Source organism: Thamnophis elegans, chromosome 4 (assembly GCF_009769535.1).
Source record: "Thamnophis elegans isolate rThaEle1 chromosome 4, rThaEle1.pri, whole genome shotgun sequence".
NCBI classification, from domain to species: Eukaryota; Metazoa; Chordata; class Lepidosauria; order Squamata; family Colubridae; genus Thamnophis; species Thamnophis elegans.
Window position 1 is genome coordinate 41,499,366 of NC_045544.1, and position 18,709 is coordinate 41,518,074.

The window sequence follows — 18,709 nt, forward strand, 5'->3', positions numbered from 1 at the left end:
AAGTATCAGGACTTAGTAAATGTCATCTGGTCCTTAGCAGTTCTTAAAAGTAGGTAAATACAACTTCAGATGAACAACCACACATTACATGTTATACCATGTCATCCTTTTATGTTATTAGGTACACAGTTTATGTAGGCTAGGTGTTATCCTTGAATGGGAAGGAAAGGGATTGCATTAATGCTAAGTAATATTCCAGAAGATGTAAATCATCCCAGAACATGATAATCACAGCCACAAAAGGGCTACTCTTTTAGGTAACCATTGTTAAATTTTATTTATTTTAGAAAGATGCACACAAACAGTATGTGTAATAACATGCAAAAATGGCAGTCAAATAGACATTGAAAATAAAACCCATTCTTTTTAAATGATATTATTCCTCTCATGCAACCTAGCTTTGTTTCAGTAAAATGCACAAGGACTCTTCCAATACCAGAAGAGGTTTCAGCTCATGCCTATAGGCCTTTAGCTACGCTAGAAGACCATTCAAAATAGAGGAGTGTGACTGCTTTATTTCATTGAAGTGCATGTGTTGCTGTGCATGCACACACATGTGTGCTGTGCTTTACAACACTGTTTTAAGAAGAAACCTTTATTGAATCAAAGTATTCCTTCCAAGCTCTGCATAGAATCATTATTAAAGCATAATATAAAAGTTATCTGATTGAATACTCTGGACATAGCATGTGCTACTTATATTGTTTATATATTCATTTTGTGTTACCTCTGAACTACTTAATAATGAATCCCAGACAGAATTCTATCTATGTTCAAGAGAATATAAATATGTGATACCAGTTTCCAACAGGTGATCTGATTTACCTTTTTCTATTGTTGGCCATGTTTTCCTGGAGACAGTGGTATTGTTTCTAGAGAGTACCTCATCTGTATAAAACACACCACGCAGTATGCATTCATATCAAGGTGTTCTGCTCTTTAATAATGCAGCACTGAAACTTTGTTTTTTTTAAGTGTTTTCATCCTTGTCATTTTTTATAATTAGGGAAGTGGGTTGAGAATAAGCACATTGCAGGAAGGAATTCACTTGAACCCATTTGAAGAGCACACAGAAGAAGTCTTACTGAAGCACAACTTATTCATGCTGCACGGCGCCCCAGTCAGCAAAAGGGAATTTATGACTGTTTTGGCTAATATAAAAAGACTTCTTATAAGAGCCACGTACAGCAATGGGATGAATGCCATCTACAGGTAACTGTTGAAAAAGCATTTTGTTCTCTGGTGAAATTCTATCATTCAGGGCTTACTTAGACTGTATTTTCTCTCTTTGTTGCCTTTAATTATGTCAGATAATTTTATATCATAGATCATTATCGCTCACTTTGTTAGCCTGTAGACAAAGAATATTTCCTAAATGTTTTTTAAAAAAACATTTTCAACTAACATTCCTAATCTAGAAATAAGAGATAAACTAGACTAATAATGGCTCAGCAGACCACCAGAAAAAATAAACAGTAGGCTGTTTATCATGCAGCCTAGGAATCTATTGATTATTATTCAGTTTTGTAATTAAATGATGTAAATAGAGTAAATAACACACAGTAACTCTATTCTCATAAAATGCTTAATCCAATCATCCACTTAGCAAGTGAGATCACATAATCTGTAGTTTGGCAGTACACAATCACATTACATAAGCATTACCATTTGAGGTACCAAGAACTCATTTGCTTCAGGAGGTGGCATCCCTGAACTCTTAAGCTATGTGAGTGCTGGTAAGGATTCGTGGCACTACTAGCTTCTTCCCCATTGGCTGTGTAGAAGCAAGAAGGCGTTGTTTGGCAACTGCAGTCAGAGGTGTGGAGAATGTTTTCAGGATTCATGGACAACCATACTTTCCCAAATGCTGGGGATTTGAGGGGCTGGGGTCCAGGGATGCAAAACAGGTCAATTGACTGTATTTAGGTTTCTTCACAAGGTAATTGATCTGTTGAATTAGTTTAACTCTATGATTGGACCTGCTTGGCGTTAAGTTTAAAAAGGTAAAGGTAAAGGTTCCCCTCACATGTGCTAGTCGTTCCTGACTCTAGGGGTTGTGCTCATCTCCATTTCAAAGCCAAAGAACCAGCGCTGTCCAAAGACATCTCCATGGTCATGTGGCCGGCATCACTAAATGCTGAAGATGCACAGAACACTGTTACCTTTCCACCAAAGTGGTCCCTATTTTTCTACTCACATTTTTACATGCTTTTGAACTGCTAGGTTGGCAGAAGCTGGAACAAGTAATGAGAGCTCACTCCATTATGCGACACTATGGATTTGAACTGCCAAACTGCTGACCTTTCTGATCGACAAGCTCAGTGTCTTAGCCACTGAACTAATCACCCTATAAATTTATTTTTATTATTATTTTATTTTTATTTATTATTACCACTTTAGCACCCTATAAATTTATTGATAGAATCAACTGAGTTCTTTTGGTGCTTCTACAGTACACTAATTTTCTCAATGATTCAATTAAGCATGCTGAATATAGAGCCAAAATATATTATTAACAACTGGCACATTAAAAAAAAGAACGGCATAGAAATAATGATTTCCTTGTATAATTATAGACAGGTTTACTCAAAATTAAGAGCTGCTTATTTTGTTGCAATATAAATGAACACCATGTAAGTTTACATCAATTTAAACATCTTCCAATTTTTCAAAAGAAAAAGCTTTTCTGAAAGCATTTGTAATGTTATTAAATTATACAGCTGCCATCTCATTGAATGATTTTCAGCTCTTAAACCAACTGAAAGTAGCAAGAGCAGAAAATAAATACATACCTGAGATAAAACAATAGTATAATGTCTAAAACTGAATATATTTTGTGTGGATTTTTCTTGTGTATATTTAGTTATCTGTTGTTGTTTTTTACTTTGTAAATTTTGCATGCACTTTCATTTGCAATTTTTGTATTACAAGTAATAGACTTGTTTTGCAAAAAAAAAAAAAAATAAGTGCAAACTAATAACCTGGATTGAAAGAAATTGAGAAAGCCTTTAAAACTGTAACAAGTTGTTCTGATGACCTATCACTTCACTATAAATACAAACCACTCGGCTCGTAAGTTTCTTCATAGCTTTGCCTTAACCTCTCATTGCTTCTCTTATTTCTTTGCGTATTCCACTTGAGCCTTCTCTACTACATCTCTTCTACCTTCATTCATGTCAAGGTCTTTGATCCCTTAGCCACCCCAGCTTCTGTTCCTTGTTTTTCTTGTTTTGTGCACGGAATTGGTTTCCTCCCCATATATACTGTTTTACCTCTTTCTTATTTTTCAAAAGTCTCCTCTAAAAGTAATCCAATTTTATGCCCGTGTTACCTTTTTTATTCTGTAAATAGCTAAAAGTCTATTTAATGTATCCAGGGTTAAATATAGCATCTGACATATTTCCTCCAAGGCATTGTCAAGGTAGTACAATTGCTTGAAGACCTCTGGAATATAAGAGAAGGTATTGTCTAGGAGAGAACAATTGATAGTGTCTGTACTAGTTTTGTTTGATGACACCAACTTTCCCTTTAAGAGTAGTCCTCTTCATGTTTTTTGTAGCTAAGGTTTAATAAGCCCAGATACAATACACTAGAATACTATTTTTCTGTAACAATGCAACTCTCCTTAAAGCAGTTTCATTTAGCTGCTGTCAACTTTTTCTTTCCATTCTGAGATTACATTTTCTTCACTTTTGGAAGAAAGTTATCCACACAGATACAAAACTGCTATTCTACATGTATCCAGAACAATCACCTATATTGTAAATTAATTACATGTATTAATTCTATTTTGTCATCATATACTGATGTTCAAAATGGAAAAAGGTTGAATAAGATTAGAGTGGGGACTACTTCCATTCTGAGGTCCCATTTTTTAAATTAACATTCTGGCACAGATAGGATCTATGCACCAGATCAGTGGTTCCCAACGTGGGACCAGGCTCCACAGGATGGTAATTTGATTTTTAATGGAGGAAAGTCCTTTTAGGCTTCCTCCATGTGAGTAGAGTTCACTTTTTGATTAAGGTAGGAAATATATGTCATGGGGGGAGGGATTGGGATTTTAGAGATGCTTAGGTGAGGCATGGCCAAAAAAAGGTTGGGAACCACTGCTCTAGATAAAGAGTTTTCAAACAGTGTGCTTCCAAATTCAAGGTTCAGAACTTGGTAGAATTCCATGAGAAACTAAGAGAGAACCAACCACCACCCCACAAAACCATTTGAATGCAACCAATTTTTATATAGTTCATTGGAAAGGGCAAAGCTTGCTGTTCGATTCAGAGACCTCCCCTCCCCCTGGAAGTGTTTGTGCTCATGAAGAATCTTCATATTAGGTGCATGTGAAGCAGGCAGCAGTAGTTCCAGATATTCTTGTATTAGATTTTGTGGTCTAGGAAGTTTGAAAAAAAATCGTACCTAGACCTTTGCCATAATTTTTTCTACAGTACACATTATTAGACCTGTGCATTGGTAGATCCAGGGGTGGGTTGCTGCCACCATTACTGCCAGTTCGGGGCGCAAATTTTTTTTCATATGTGCGCTTGCTTTGTTCACACACACGCCAAACACACGCTACATGCGCATTTGCAACTAAAAAGGTCTCTGCATGTGCAAACTGTTAGAAAAGGGGAAAAAATTACATTTCGGCACTGAAAATTGTTCTGTGCATGCGCAGAACCGAAAATCAGGATGGCAGGGCCGTAGGAAAACCAGTTTGGGGGGCATGGCAGGACTGGGTTGCTGTTGGTTCCAGTGACCCAGGCCATCAAGTTACCTACGTGGTTTTGACTGTACATCTATTTTAAGAAACCCACAAACATGATGGGAACACATTACCTTGATATACACCATTAATATGTTCATTTTTTTCTTATTTTGAAACTTTAGCATAGGGCATGATAAAAACAAAGATGATGAATATAAACAAGGGAGGAAGCTTCCATCTCAATATGGGAGATCAGCCAAAGTTCCTTCATACAGATATACCTCGACTTACAGTGCTAGTTGGGGCCAGAATTTCTATCGCTAAACAAGGCAATTGTTAAGTGAGTCATGCCTGATTTTACAATCTTTCATGTCATGGTTGTTAAGCAAATCACCACAGTGATTAAGTGAATTTAACTTCTCCCATTGACTTTGCTTGTTGGAAACTGGGAAGTTCACAAATGACAATCACATGATTCTCAGGACACTGCAATGATCAGTACGTGCATGTCAGTTGCCAAGTGTCCAGATTTTGTTCACATGGCCATGGGTATACTATGACAGTCATAAAATGTGAGGACCAGTCATAAGCTATTGTAATTTTGAACAGTCACTGAATGAATGGTTATAAATCCTGTGACCCGTCAAAACCGCTGAGGACAAAATCGCGCTCGACGAAAGCACGCATTTGACGTCATCACAGCGCGACGAAAAAAATTAAAAATTGAAATAAAATTAAAATTAAAGCAAGCCGATTCACATAAAGGTAAGGGTTAGGTTTAGGTTTAGGGTTAGGGTTAGGTTAAGGGTTAGGGTTAGGTTTAGAGCGTTAGGGTTACGTTTAGCGTTAGGTTAAGGGTTAGCGTTAGGTTTAGCGTTACGTTTAGGGTTAGATTTAGGGTTAGGTTAAGGGTTAGGTTTAGGGTTAGGTTTAGGGTTAGGTTGGGGGGGTTAGGGTAAGGTTTTCGCTTTATTTTTACATTTTTCGATCACAGCGCGGTGTTTTCGTCACGCTGTGATGACGTCAAAAGCGCGCTTTCGTCGAGCGCGATTTTGTCCTCCGCGGTTTTGTGGTGGAACCATAAATCCAGGACTACCTGCATGTCTTTGCTACTTTATCAACGTCCATCAAATGATCATAACTGTGTCATTTGGAGCCCCAAATCATTAAAATGGGTATCACTGGTTTTTATTGAAAACATGCTGATAAATCATCAAAGCATATTAAAATGCATTGAAATATGTACCGTATTTTTTGCACTATAAGACGCACTGGAGTATAAGATGCACCACGATTTTGAAGAGGTAATTTTTTTGAAAAAAGTTTTTGCACTCTTCATGTCTCCCAAACCATCTGCACACCTTGGTTTTTTTGCAAAAAAGGGGGGGCATGCAGAGCTTTGGGAGGCTTGTAGAGTGCTCCTAGGGGGTTGGAGGGGCCCAAAAACAAGCAAAATGTGGCCCATTTTTGCTCATTTTTACCTCCCCAATCCCCAGGAGCACTTTGCAAGCCTCTGCACGTCTATTTTTGCAAAACGGGTGAAGTTTCGGTAGGGCAAAAATGCTGTATTCAGTGCACAAGATGCACCCAGCTTTTAACCCACTTTTTGGGGAGGAAAAGGTGTGTCTTATACTCCGAAAAATATGGTATTCATAATTAGCACCTAGCAATAGTCCCTCGTAGGATCCCTGCTCCGGAGACTGTCGGGTGTGAGTCCCTTCTGGTGAAGTTGGACCTTGGGGGTGAAGTGGGTCTGTTTCTAACGTACCTACCTCCCAACTGCGTTACAACAGCCCTGCCTATGCTCCTTGAGTCAGTAGCCGAACTGGCGGTTGAGTTCCCCAGGTTTATAGTGCTGGGGGATTTCAACCTGCCGTTGCTCGGCGAACGCTCTGATGGAGCACAGAAGTTCATGGCTTCCATGACAGCCATGGACTTGACCCAGGTAATTCAGGGTCCGACTTATACAGCGGGTCACACGCTCGACCTCGTGTTTCTCTCGGAGCAGTGGAGACGTGATCTAGATTTGAAGGGCATTGAGATCTTGCCCTTGTCATGGTCAGATCACTTCCTATTGAGGCTTGACTTTCGGAAATGAATCCCCCACTGTAGGGAGGGGGAACTGATTAGGTGGTTCCGCCCCAGGCGCCTGATGGACCCCATGGGATTTCAGACGGCGCTTGGTGAGATACCCACAGTCAGGCAGAGTCCTTGGTCGCTGCTTGGAATACAGCGGCGGCGGAGGCTCTAAACTGGATTGCGCCTTTATGACCTCTCCATGGCAGTGGATCCAGGAGGGCTCCTTGGTTTACCGAGGAACTCTGGGAGATGAGGTGCCAAAAGAGACGCCTAGAGCAACGCTGGAGGGCTAGTAACTCCGAATCCGACCGAACACAATTAAGAGCCTTTGTTAAGACTTATCTAGTGGCGATACGGGTGGCAAAATGTGCTCATTTTTCTGCTCTTATTGCATCCGCAGAATCTCGCCCAGCCGCCCTGTTTAGGATAACCTGCTCCCTCTTGAAAGGGAGGGATGCGGGCGAGTCCTTACAGGGTAGAGCTGAGGAATTTGTTCAGTTTCTGTCGGATAAAATCGCTCGGATTCGGACGGACCTGGACTCCACCTGGACAGTACCAGCCAAGATGCTGGGGGAGGGTCTTGATCAGATTTCGTGGAGCGAGTTTCAACTTGTCGCTCCTGAGGAAGTGGACAAGGCCATGGGAGCAGTGAGTGCCTCCACCTGTTTACTGGACCTGTGTCCCTCCTGGCTGGACTCTCAGCAGGGAGGTGACACGTGGCTGGCTCCAGAGGATTGTTAACACCTCTCTCCAGGAGGGATCCTTCCCGCACGCTCTAAAGGATTCGGTGGTGAGACCCCTCCTTAAGAAGCCTTTCCTGGATCCAGCCGTCTTAAACAACTATTGCCCAGTCTCCAACCTCCCGTTCATAGGGAAGGTTGTTGAGAAGGTGGTGGCCTTTCAACTCCGACGGACCTTGGATGAAGCAGATTATCTGGATCACTTTCAGTCGGGTTTCAAGCCTGGTTACGGCACAGAAACTGCTTTGGTCGATCAATGATCTCTGGCGGGCCAGGGATGGAGGACATTCCTCTATCCTAGTGCTTCTTGACCTCTCAGCAGCCTTCGATACCATCAACCATGGTATCCTTCTGCGATGGTTACGGGAGGTGGGAGTGGGAGGCACCGTCTTACGGGTCACAGTCGGTGTTGTTTGGAGGACAGAGATCCACCCCTAGGCCCCTCAAATATGGGGTGCCGCAGAGTTCGGTCCTGTCCCCCCTCCTATTTAATATCTACATGAAGCCGCTGGGTGAGATCATATGCCGGCACGGGATCAAATATCATCAATATGCGGACGATACTCAATTGTATCTGTCCACCCCATGCCAACTCAGTGAAGCAGTGGAAGTGATGTGCCAGTGCCTAGAGGCTGTCAGGGTCTGGATGGGAGCGAACAAGTTTGCACTCAATCCAGACAAGACCGAGTGGCTATTGATGTTGCCTCCCAAGGATAGTCCAGACATTCCACCTCTTAGCCTGGGGGGTGAAATCATACACCCCTCAGAGAGGGCCTGCAATTTGAGTGTCCTCCTGGACCCACAGCTGACGTTAGAACACCATCTGTCAGCTGTGACCAGGGCGGCTTTTGCCCAGGTTTGCCTGGTGCACCAGTTGCGGCCCTACCTGGACTGGGAGGCACTTCGAATGGTCACTCATGCCCTCGTCACCTCAAGACTGGATTACTGTAATGCACTCTACATGGGGCTGCCCCTGAAAAGTGTTCGAAGACTGCAGTTGGTCCAGAATGCAGCTGCGCGAATGATACTGGGTGTACCTAGATACACCCATGTTACACCCATCCTCCGCGAGTTGCACTGGCTCCCTATTGGTCTCCGAACGTGCTTCAAGGTGCTAGTTGTTACTTTTAAAGCCCTGGTTTAGGACCTGGCTACCTGAGAGACCGCCTCCTGCCACATACCTCCCAACGACCAACAAGATCTCACCGGACAACCCGGCGGAGGGCCTTCTCTGTAGCTGCGCCGGCCCTGTGGAATGACCTACCCATAGAGATCCGGACCCTTACCACTCTCCCGACCTTCCAAAAAGCCACCAAGACCTGGCTGTTTCAGCAGGCCTGGGGCTGTTGATCAATGTCCAGCCCCACTTAGACAGAATGGATGGTGTGTAATTTTAACAACTGTATTTTTACCTTTAATTTTTAAATGCTTTTTTATCTTGTCTGTAAGCCGCCCAGAGTCCCAAGGGAGTGGCCAGCATACAAATTTTATTAAATTTCAAATTTCAATAGCACTTAGACTTATATATTGCTTCACAGTACTTTACAGCCCTCTCTAAGCAGTTTACAAAGTCAGCATATTGTCCCCAACAATCTGGGTCCTCATTATACTGACCTCTGAAGAATGGAAGGCTGAGTCAACCTTGAGGCTGTGAGAATCGAGCTGCTGGCATTTGGCAGAATTAGCCTTCAATACTGCATTCACTGTGCTATCACAGCTCTTAAACAATTGTTGGGCTTGTTCAAAAGGCAACACATTTTTAAAGAGGAAATGCTTTACTGTCATGACCAAGTCACACTTTCTCTGGCCTAGACCTCTCAGAGACAATTAGTGAGAAGTTCCTAACACTTTTATTTTAGGCTGCAAAAAGTTCATTTCCAAAGTTTAAAAGGTCAGTAGTAGCTTTGTAGCCCATGTTTAGATTTCAGTACTTAAGGGGAATTGAAACCACTCAGTGAATTCAACTAGGGAATAATGTTGCGTGAAATGTAGACAACGTGACCTAGAAGCTTTCCAATAGTATCAAATGGTACTGGTGATTTCCTTCCTTTCTTTTTAATCTCAGGATACAACAATTAATGTAATAGCAGACCATAAACTGCACTGCAATTGCTTCAAAAGCTGCATCTTGTTTAATCTCGTTTGCATGTAGAAGTCAACAGTGTCTGCCACACTAGCAATCATATTAAATATTTGGTCTAGATACTTGAATTTCTCAAGTATCTCCAAGATCTGGTATCCCATTACTGACAACATTATGTACTTTAATGTCTGCTGAACGACACAGAGGAATAGAAATTACTACACTGAAGTGGGGAAAAATTGCACTGCAGCTTTTTTCAATGAATAAAAACTGTTAAACACATTAAAATACCATTTACCAAATAGCAGAACCTAATGAAAATTGGGACCATTCAGTGAATACAAATGTGAAATAATTCTGAGTTAAATGTTCTGTGTGTAACTGTTTCTCATTGCTCCAAATTATATTACATAGCACTAGGAAAAGACAATCTGTAGGTAAATAGGTTAGTAAAAAATACCAGTAAATTTTGTTGTGTGTAGATATTAAGTTCTTTAGATTAATTCTTGGCCTTAACAAATCATAGCATACGTTTAAATAACATTTTTTCTGCCTCATTTTAAAAGAAAATTTAGCAATGGGAATATAGAACAAGGACAACATCTTAAATATGAATAATGGATTTCTGGAATGTGTAGTACATGTTAGACTATCTCTGTTATTGGAAAAGTGCTTTGGGTAGCATGAAAAGTGAACAGAAGATATAAATGATTTTAAAAATGTATGTACTCATTCTACACTGCATTTCTCAAAAAAAAAAATCAGGTGAATCTTCATTGACTCTAGCTTTACAAAATTCCATATATAGTAAAGTATATAAAACTAGACATCTAATAGACTTATTGTCAAAAATGTTGCTTCTTCCATATTTATATCTAAATACTCCCCAAGAAATAGGGAGCCAGAAATACTGTGCAACATAATAACTTCTCAGATGAATTTATTTTTCAGTGGCCTGTAGGACATATGGACAACTAACCTCCTATCCCCCATCTCCCAAGATTTGGGAGCCTGAAGTTTTGAAACCAGTTTGTAGATGAGCAGTGGTGGCACAGTGGTTAGTTTGCAGTACTGCAGGCTACTTCTGCTAACTGCCAACTGCCTGCAATTTGGCAGTTCGAATCTCACTAGACTCCAAGTTGATTCAGCATTCCATACTTCCAAGGTCGGTAAAATGAGAACCCAGATTGTTGAGGGCAATATGCTGACTTTGTAAACCGCTTAGAGAATGCTGTAAAGCGGTATATAAATCTAAGTGCTATTGGTATTGCTATTGTAGATGCTATGCTATATCCCACCATGTATGAATTGGGTGGCCATATACATCTCTTTAGTACATAAATAAAATCACATCACATAGGGCTTCTGCATGCATCCGAATGTTTCACTAGATTACACTTTTTAAAATGTGTAAAATTGACCTCCTCCCAGCTTCCTTAGCATGTAGAATGATGCTTCACCCTAAGGAGAGTCTCTTACTAATGGGTCAGATTAAAACATTTTCCACTGGTAGCATGGGACTATGTAAAGAATCACAAAAATTAACTACTTAGCAATGCTCCCAGAGGCACTGGTTAAGATGTAAAGAGATTTTATGTTCAGGCTTCGATAGTAACATTAGAATTAAAAAATATATTACAGTAATAGTAAATCAACTGGATTTTTATGCAGTTATATCAATTTAGATAAATTAGTTTATTATTTTTCTATAAATCCTTTATAGATAAATATTTGATGTATTACCTAATTTTGATTTTGATAGGATAGTCAAGGGAGAACCTATCTATAAAAATAAGTCTAAGATGATTATTTTTCAAAACATTAAGTTTCAGAACAAGGCAAAATCCAAGGAACAAACCACTTTTCTGAAATAGTATAGAGTTTCCTGTTTGAGCAGGGGTTTGACTAAGAGACCACCAAGGTTCCTTCCAACTCTGTTATTCTGAAATAGGAAAAAAGTTTAAAACAAAAAGGATAAAGCAAATTTGTAGGTTCAGGAAATTTTTTTTAAAAAGAATAAAGAAAAAAACAATTTCCAATTTTCTTTTGTACAGATAGTATAAAATGATATATGTTTTTTCTCTAAGATTAACCATAACACACAGTACTGTTATAGTAATTTAAAAAAATCTCTAGTCATAAAATTCCAAAGTTAAAATTTCATTTCTTTCAATTTCAAGCAAAAAGATTAAAAGTGTTTTCCAAGTAGAAAGAAAGCAAAATAAATTCCTTTTAAAAAAAATCAAAGCAGTCACTTTCTTCATTTCTGCTCACTCTGTTAACTGAACCATCTATTCTTCCATTGTGGGATCTTATTAATTCTTCCATCTCTGTGATATAAAAGTGTTGCTGCTATTACCATGTATGAAAATAAAGTCCCGTATTTTTTTCAATCTGTATGTCCATCAAATCTAGAAGAAAAACCTCTGGTTATGACTATACATCTATTTTAAGATTTCTCTGAATTAAAGTACAAATCTGGTCCCAATATTTCTTAGCTTTCTTAGATGTCCACCTAAATTAGTTCCATGTATATAGCCCTAGAAATTTTATTTAGTTCTTTCTTATTAAAACTCCTAAACACAAATCCTACCTGAACCCAATTTACCTTCAAATAAACATATCTAGGATTGCTTCCTTAATGTTTAACATCTTCTGGTTAAAGATAACTGATTTGATTGTGATGAAGTATGCTCAGATTTTCATTAGATTTTGACTAATATTCCTAATTCAATGAAGTACAAGCAGGACTATTGCAAGGCAGAGATCTGGGGAAGGCTACATTAAAATTTCTGCTGCACTGAAGGTTTCTAGGAGTACATTGGCCTTTATAATGGTCAAATAGAAGAAGTTTGGCGCTGCCAGGACTCTTCCAACAGCTGGTCACCTAGTCAAACAGCAATCAGTGGAGAAGGGTATTAGTAAGATAAGTGACTAAGAACTGATGGTCACTCTGACTAGCTCTAGAGATCCTGTGTGGAGATGGGAGAGAATTCCAGAAAGACAACCATCACTGCATCCCTGTACTGATCTAGACTTTATGGCAGAGTGGCTAGATGGAGGCCTCTCCTCAATGCAAAACACATGAAAGTCCGCTTAGAGCAGTGTTTTTCAACCTTGGCGACTTTAAGTCCTGTGGACTTCAACTCCCAGAATCCCCCAGCCAACCCCCCAGTTGAGAAACACTGGCTTAGGGTTTGTTCCTCACATCTGAGAGTCTCCCGGGTGCTTTTTTACAAACTCTTTTAAGTGGACAATATTTCTGTGGGTTCTGTGGTTGCATAAGTTTATTTACTGAGCAAATTTATTTAGCTGCTCAACTCACATACAATGACTTTGGGGGGCATAACAGCATTAAAATCCACAGTTAAAAATCCACATTTTTTTTAATCCTCATCCCGCTTCTAGCCTCCTAAATTCACCTAGTGATTGATTGATGGATTGATTGATTGTGCACCATGAAGTCATGGCTGACTCTTAGCAACCACATAGTTAGATTTCCTCTAGTCTACAGACTAGGCTCTTCATGTGTTCATGATACGGCAAACAGTGCTTATCAAATCTTTATTACTCTATTGGGACAAGAGTATGAAAAATCCCTTGTATAATAGAGAGAAAAGCTTTTTTTATCTGTCTCTCCTTATATTGATTAGTCTATAGAATTGTAGTAAAGAAAAAGCAGTTCACTTTAGAATAAGTATTTTTTCTATAACATCATTTCCCAAAGTAAAACATATTTCAAAGTAATGTCAAATCTATAAATCTAATTTAATATTTCATTACTTTTCAGCAGAGTAAGAAGATGTGTTTGACAGTTTCTCAGTCAGCCTAATTCTTGGTCTGCCTGCAGCATAAGTAAAACATGCAATTTACAAACTAAGAAGCCTTCCTATGGTTAATAATATTTGTGTAACAATGTTCTAATGTGGATTTGCTATGCTATACAGGTAGTCCTCAGCTTACGACCAAAATTGAGCTCCAAATTTATGTTGTTAAGCGAGAAATTTGTTGTGAGTTTTGCCCCATTTTACAACTTTTCTTGCCATATACATGAATCACTACCATTGCTAAATTAGTTACATGGTTGTTAAGTGAATCAGGTTTACCCATTGACTTTGCTTGTCAGAAAATTGCAAAAGGGGTCACGTGATCCCAGGACATTGCAATGGTCATAAATGTGAATCAGTTGTCAAGCATCCAAATGTAAATCACGCGACCATGGGAGGGGGGGTTATAAGTATGAAAAATGGTCATGTCATTTTTTCCAATTCCGTTGTAACTTCAAACAGTCACTAAGTGAACTGTTGCAAGTCAAGGACTACTTGTAGTCTAAACATGACTACTACCAAGTCAAAAGAGACAGACAATCTTTGGATAACCCGTTTTACTTTTAACATAAGTACATGATCTATCCTTCTCACTCGCACCCAATCTAGCACAGCAAATAGTATGAATACAATGTTACCTTTCTAGATCATTAGCATTTCCTCTACTTTATCCTTTTATACTAGGTTGAGTGGTGTCAGCCTGGAATCTGCTAATGACTTACTGCCTGGACAAAAAGATGCATCTGCTGTTGAAATTTGCCAGTGTCCTACAGGATATTTGGGTTCGTCCTGTGAGGTAAGTATCTTAATACAAAGCAGTTGAAGGATTTTTCTGTCAGTAAATATGGGGGTTGATTGAAAACCAAACTCTTTCAAGTAGACCACACATAGAATTATATGCATATCCGTCTGCTGGGGTCTGAATATCGGAATAAGCTACAGGTGATAGCAATAGAAACAAACAGAACCTCTCTGACTTTAGGTGATTGACAAGCAGGCACAATCCAGGTAGGGGGCACTGACTGACTATAGGCGCCAAAGTTTGGGGTGCACCAATGCCGCCCCCCTTTCCTAATCATTCCAAAAATGCAAATCTTTTTGACATGGCCATCTGTTCATGATGTTTATAGATACCATATACTCTTAAGCTGGCATTGTTTTCCATAAATCATCATATTCCACCTTTTCTATCCTCCACATAACTGTAATGAAGAGGTTTGGAAAGTGTTCCTTTTGGTTTTAATTAACTTTGATTTACCATAGCACCCAAATCTAGTTGGGTGTGCTTAATTATAAGTTGTATATCACAAATTGTATTCAATCTTTGGAATATTTCATTTAACACTGTGTCTGTCTGTCTGTCTGTCTGTATTTAGTGTCATATATATACACACACACATATAAATATATATATATTTGATGTTTTTAGCTCAGTTAAGAAAAACTGAAAGCTTTCTTTAGTCCCTTATCATTGTAAATAACTTTACAAATAATCATATTTATGTATTATATGTCAACTCAAATGTATCTGAGATATTTTCATTTACAGAGTAGCAATCTTACGCCTGGGAACACCTACGGGTGACTTCTGAACTGATGTGCATGGAATTGTGTGATATTTTATATAATGTTCATAACATGCAGCCATGAAACTGTCCTTCGGGCTTAATCACTTTATTTGTCATTATATTTAAAAACTCTGAATACTCAAAATCAAAATATGTGATATGATTTAGAATTTCAAAATGAAGCAACACATTCGTGCTTGAGACAATACATAGCGCTTTTCATAAAGATAGTGTGATTTTCTCCTCCCCCTCCCATACACACACACACACACACACACACACAGACACACACACAGACACACACACACACACTTTTCCCCTGGGATGATTGATTCATCAATTTAGTAAGTGCAGTCTTGTTGAAGGTTATAATATGTAAAATCTGAATATTTTCAACCAACTAATATCTAGTCTATATTTGGAGTAAGTGCATGTATGCTTAACTAACACATCAAGGTGTTGCTGATGGAGCTTTTAAATGCAAAAATTTGAAAACTAGGTCTCCGAGGAAGGATTTTAAAAGCACAAAGGTGTTCTGTTTCACAATACTATAAACAATGTGCCATTTATACCAGCACTCTAGGCATTTACTTGTCAGCTCTCTTCTTTTAAAGCACCATGATTTTATATATGTTATTTAGGTCATGGAGCCTTGATTCTGATAGCTGATATAATCACTTCTTTATCTTATTACAAATACTAATGCTAAAAAAAACACACCCACCAAAGGTATTTTATAAAAGGCTGATGATAGATTTTGAAGGGTTTTGAAGAGGTTCAAAAAACTTGTTTGATCATGTGGCCTCCTCCCCAGCCAGCCAGCCCACCCACCCCCCGCCCGATCTGCTCCCTGCCTGGCCGGCCGGCTGGCCCAAGAACTCACTGCTCTCCTCCTCCTCCTCCTCCTCCTCCTCCTCCTCCTCCTCCTCCTCCTCTTCCTCTTCCTCATCCTTCCCGCTCGGTGCTAGGCTGGCTGCAGGCCGGGGCAGCAGGATTGTTTGTCGGAGGAGGGGGGCAAGGCGGTGGAGCGCGACAGTAAGCAGCTTGGATGGAGCTGGGACACCCAAGCTGCTGGCGGTGGGGGCCACCTGAGCTGAAATGATTCCCCCCTCCCCAGCCAGCCAGAGCCAGCCCACCCACTCCCCGCCTGACCTGCTCCCCGCCTGGCCAGCCGGCACAAGGACTCACCGCTCTTCACCTCCTCCTCCTCCTCCTCCTCTTCTTCATCCCCCCTGCCCAGTGCTGGGCTGGCTGCAGGCTGGGGCAAGCCACCCAGTAGAAAATGCCGGGCAGAGAAGAAATTGCTGCTGAAGAAATGGTGGCTGGTGGCCCAGAGCAACCTCTCCAGAATCACCCTCAATTGCGCAGTCGCTCAAGTGCAAGACATGATTCACTGCTCTCAGATCAGGAGGCAGGAGAATCAGTGCCTCCTTTGCATATGAATTTTTTTGCTTTTTAACTCTTTCTTAACTTTTAAAAGGTGAAAAATTCCTTATGCAAAGGAGGCCCCGAGTTCTCTGGCCTCCTCCTATAGTTAACACTGAGAGCAGACACCAAGCCACTGTGACTTGAAATCTGGTAGCAACTATCCTGGCTTTAATTATTTTTAAAAAATTCTTTAAAATTCTTTCCTTTCCCTCAGGAGACTGGTGAGGCCCCGCCTCCCTTGCCTCTAGTGACTGCACGTCCCTGCTATAAATTGAGGACTACCTATATATAGGTTCTTCTTTGAGGCCCAGTTTCTCAAGTCCTTCAAGACACATCCCGGTTGAACTGGCTATTCTAAAACTCTAAGAGAAAGGAGGCTTGCCAAGGCACTTTTGTTATTACTATGTACATTACCACCTATTGGTCTGTCAAATTTACAGAACTGACTCAAGCAAATATTTGGTTGCCAAGAATAGTCCAGGAGCTGCCCTCCTCCCTTAAATCAAATAAATAAGAACCCATGTTGTCATATCGACTTGGCAAAAACTATTACAAGCAGTTCAACACACAGCTAATGAAATACCTATTTACTGCATTTTATAACATAAAAATAATTGCCTGAGCCAGGTACATTATTCATTTTAAAAGAGATTACAGATTAGCAGAATTTGAAGAGACATTATAGGTCATCTAGTCCAACCCCCTGCTCAAGCATGAGACGCTACATTATTTCTGACAAATGGTAGTCCAATCTCAAGGTCAGATGGTCCTGACCTTCGGTAATATATATGTCAGAGTTTCAAATATCATGCAGAATTAAATTAGAGTCCAAGGCAGATCTATCCTTAAAGTTCCAATTTAATAAAACAGACATGTTGGCACATCTTTGGAAATCCCAATTCTGAAAACTTCCTGGGATTCCACCCAGTTGAAAGTTCATGATCTTATCCCCACACCCATACATCCATCACATGGTCCAATCTTCTTCGGCCACACTGGCATCTCCACCCAGCTGGTTCCAGTCAGGTGCAGAGGTGGGGAGACAAAAGATGACCTTGGGCTTCTAGAAAAGAATGACAACACATTCCACAATTCTACTCCTTTCTATTCCCCCCACCAACTACTACACTAATGAAACAGCATAATAAAATATTAGAAAGTGTGGGAGGCCAAAAATCCTAAAAGGAACATAACTACAAGCCTGACAATATGTGGCCGAGTCACTCTTACATAACACATGTTGTCTGGGACCTATGGAAACAAAGAGCAAGTAACGGATGCTACAGTTTCATTTTAACCTAACATTCTTCCATTCCCCAGATTTTCTTAAAAATGGCTGTTAAATCAGTTTTCAACACAGTAGTGTGGCTTGTGGGTTGCTTTTGAAATGAGTTTGTCAGTCTGTAAGTCCTTTTTTCTTATGTACAAGCCCATAAAATTTGGAGTAAAGTTTAATTCACAGGAGGAGCACCATGAGAGATTCTTCTCATAGGGATTCCTATGCTGGAAGAGACATTTATAGAAAGGAAAGCAATATTTATTTACATTTTATAAAATACTTTTATTCCTTTTCCTTCCTGCTGGTATGGCAGTTCTTCAAATATTTATCTGAATAAAAGCAAACCAATCAGATTGTTTATAGACTCCTTTCTGCTGAGAGAAATGTTTATACAATTTCAACCGAAACAATTTCAAGTGTTCTTGCAAACTTCAATTGTAAAACAGAAAAGCCAATGCTTTTTTTCTGGATGGAATTATTATTATTATTGTTGTTGTTGCTGTTGTTGTTGTTGTTGTTGTTATACAATTGTATCACCGCAGCCAGTTGTTTCTCCGGATTTGGCATTGGTTACTAGTCGCCCCCCCCCCCAAAGGCCTAGGACGTCGTAACGTATTTTCGTAATATGCGTGCAGATCCAAGCAGTGCGGCTTTTTGCATTTGACTGAAGGTGATTTTGTCAATTTTTAACTGTTTCAAATGTAATTCCAGTGCTTTTGGAATAGCACCCAGTGTGCCAATTACCATTGGAATTACCACTGCTGGTTTGTGCCATAGTCGTTGAATTTCGATTTTTAAGTCCTGGTATTTTGCGATTTTTTCTTGTTCCTTCTCCACGACCCTGCTATCACCTGGTATTGCAATGTCTATGATTGTGACCTTATTTTTCTCAACCAGTGTGATGTCTGGTGTATTATGTGCCAGTATTTTGTCCGTTTGTATACGGAAATCCCACAAGATCTTGACCATCTGATTTTCGGTGACTTTTTCAGGCTGATGT

General features: G+C 39.9%; 1 protein-coding gene across 1 annotated transcript in view; it reads left to right on the forward strand.

The window, feature by feature from the left end:
- Positions 1-18,709, forward strand: part of LAMA2 (laminin subunit alpha 2) — a 499,033-nt gene that overhangs the window by 282,576 nt on the left and 197,748 nt on the right. The window contains 2 exon segments of the mRNA XM_032215335.1: positions 1,007-1,212; positions 14,119-14,230. Coding sequence (XP_032071226.1) covers positions 1,007-1,212; positions 14,119-14,230 — 318 coding nt within the window.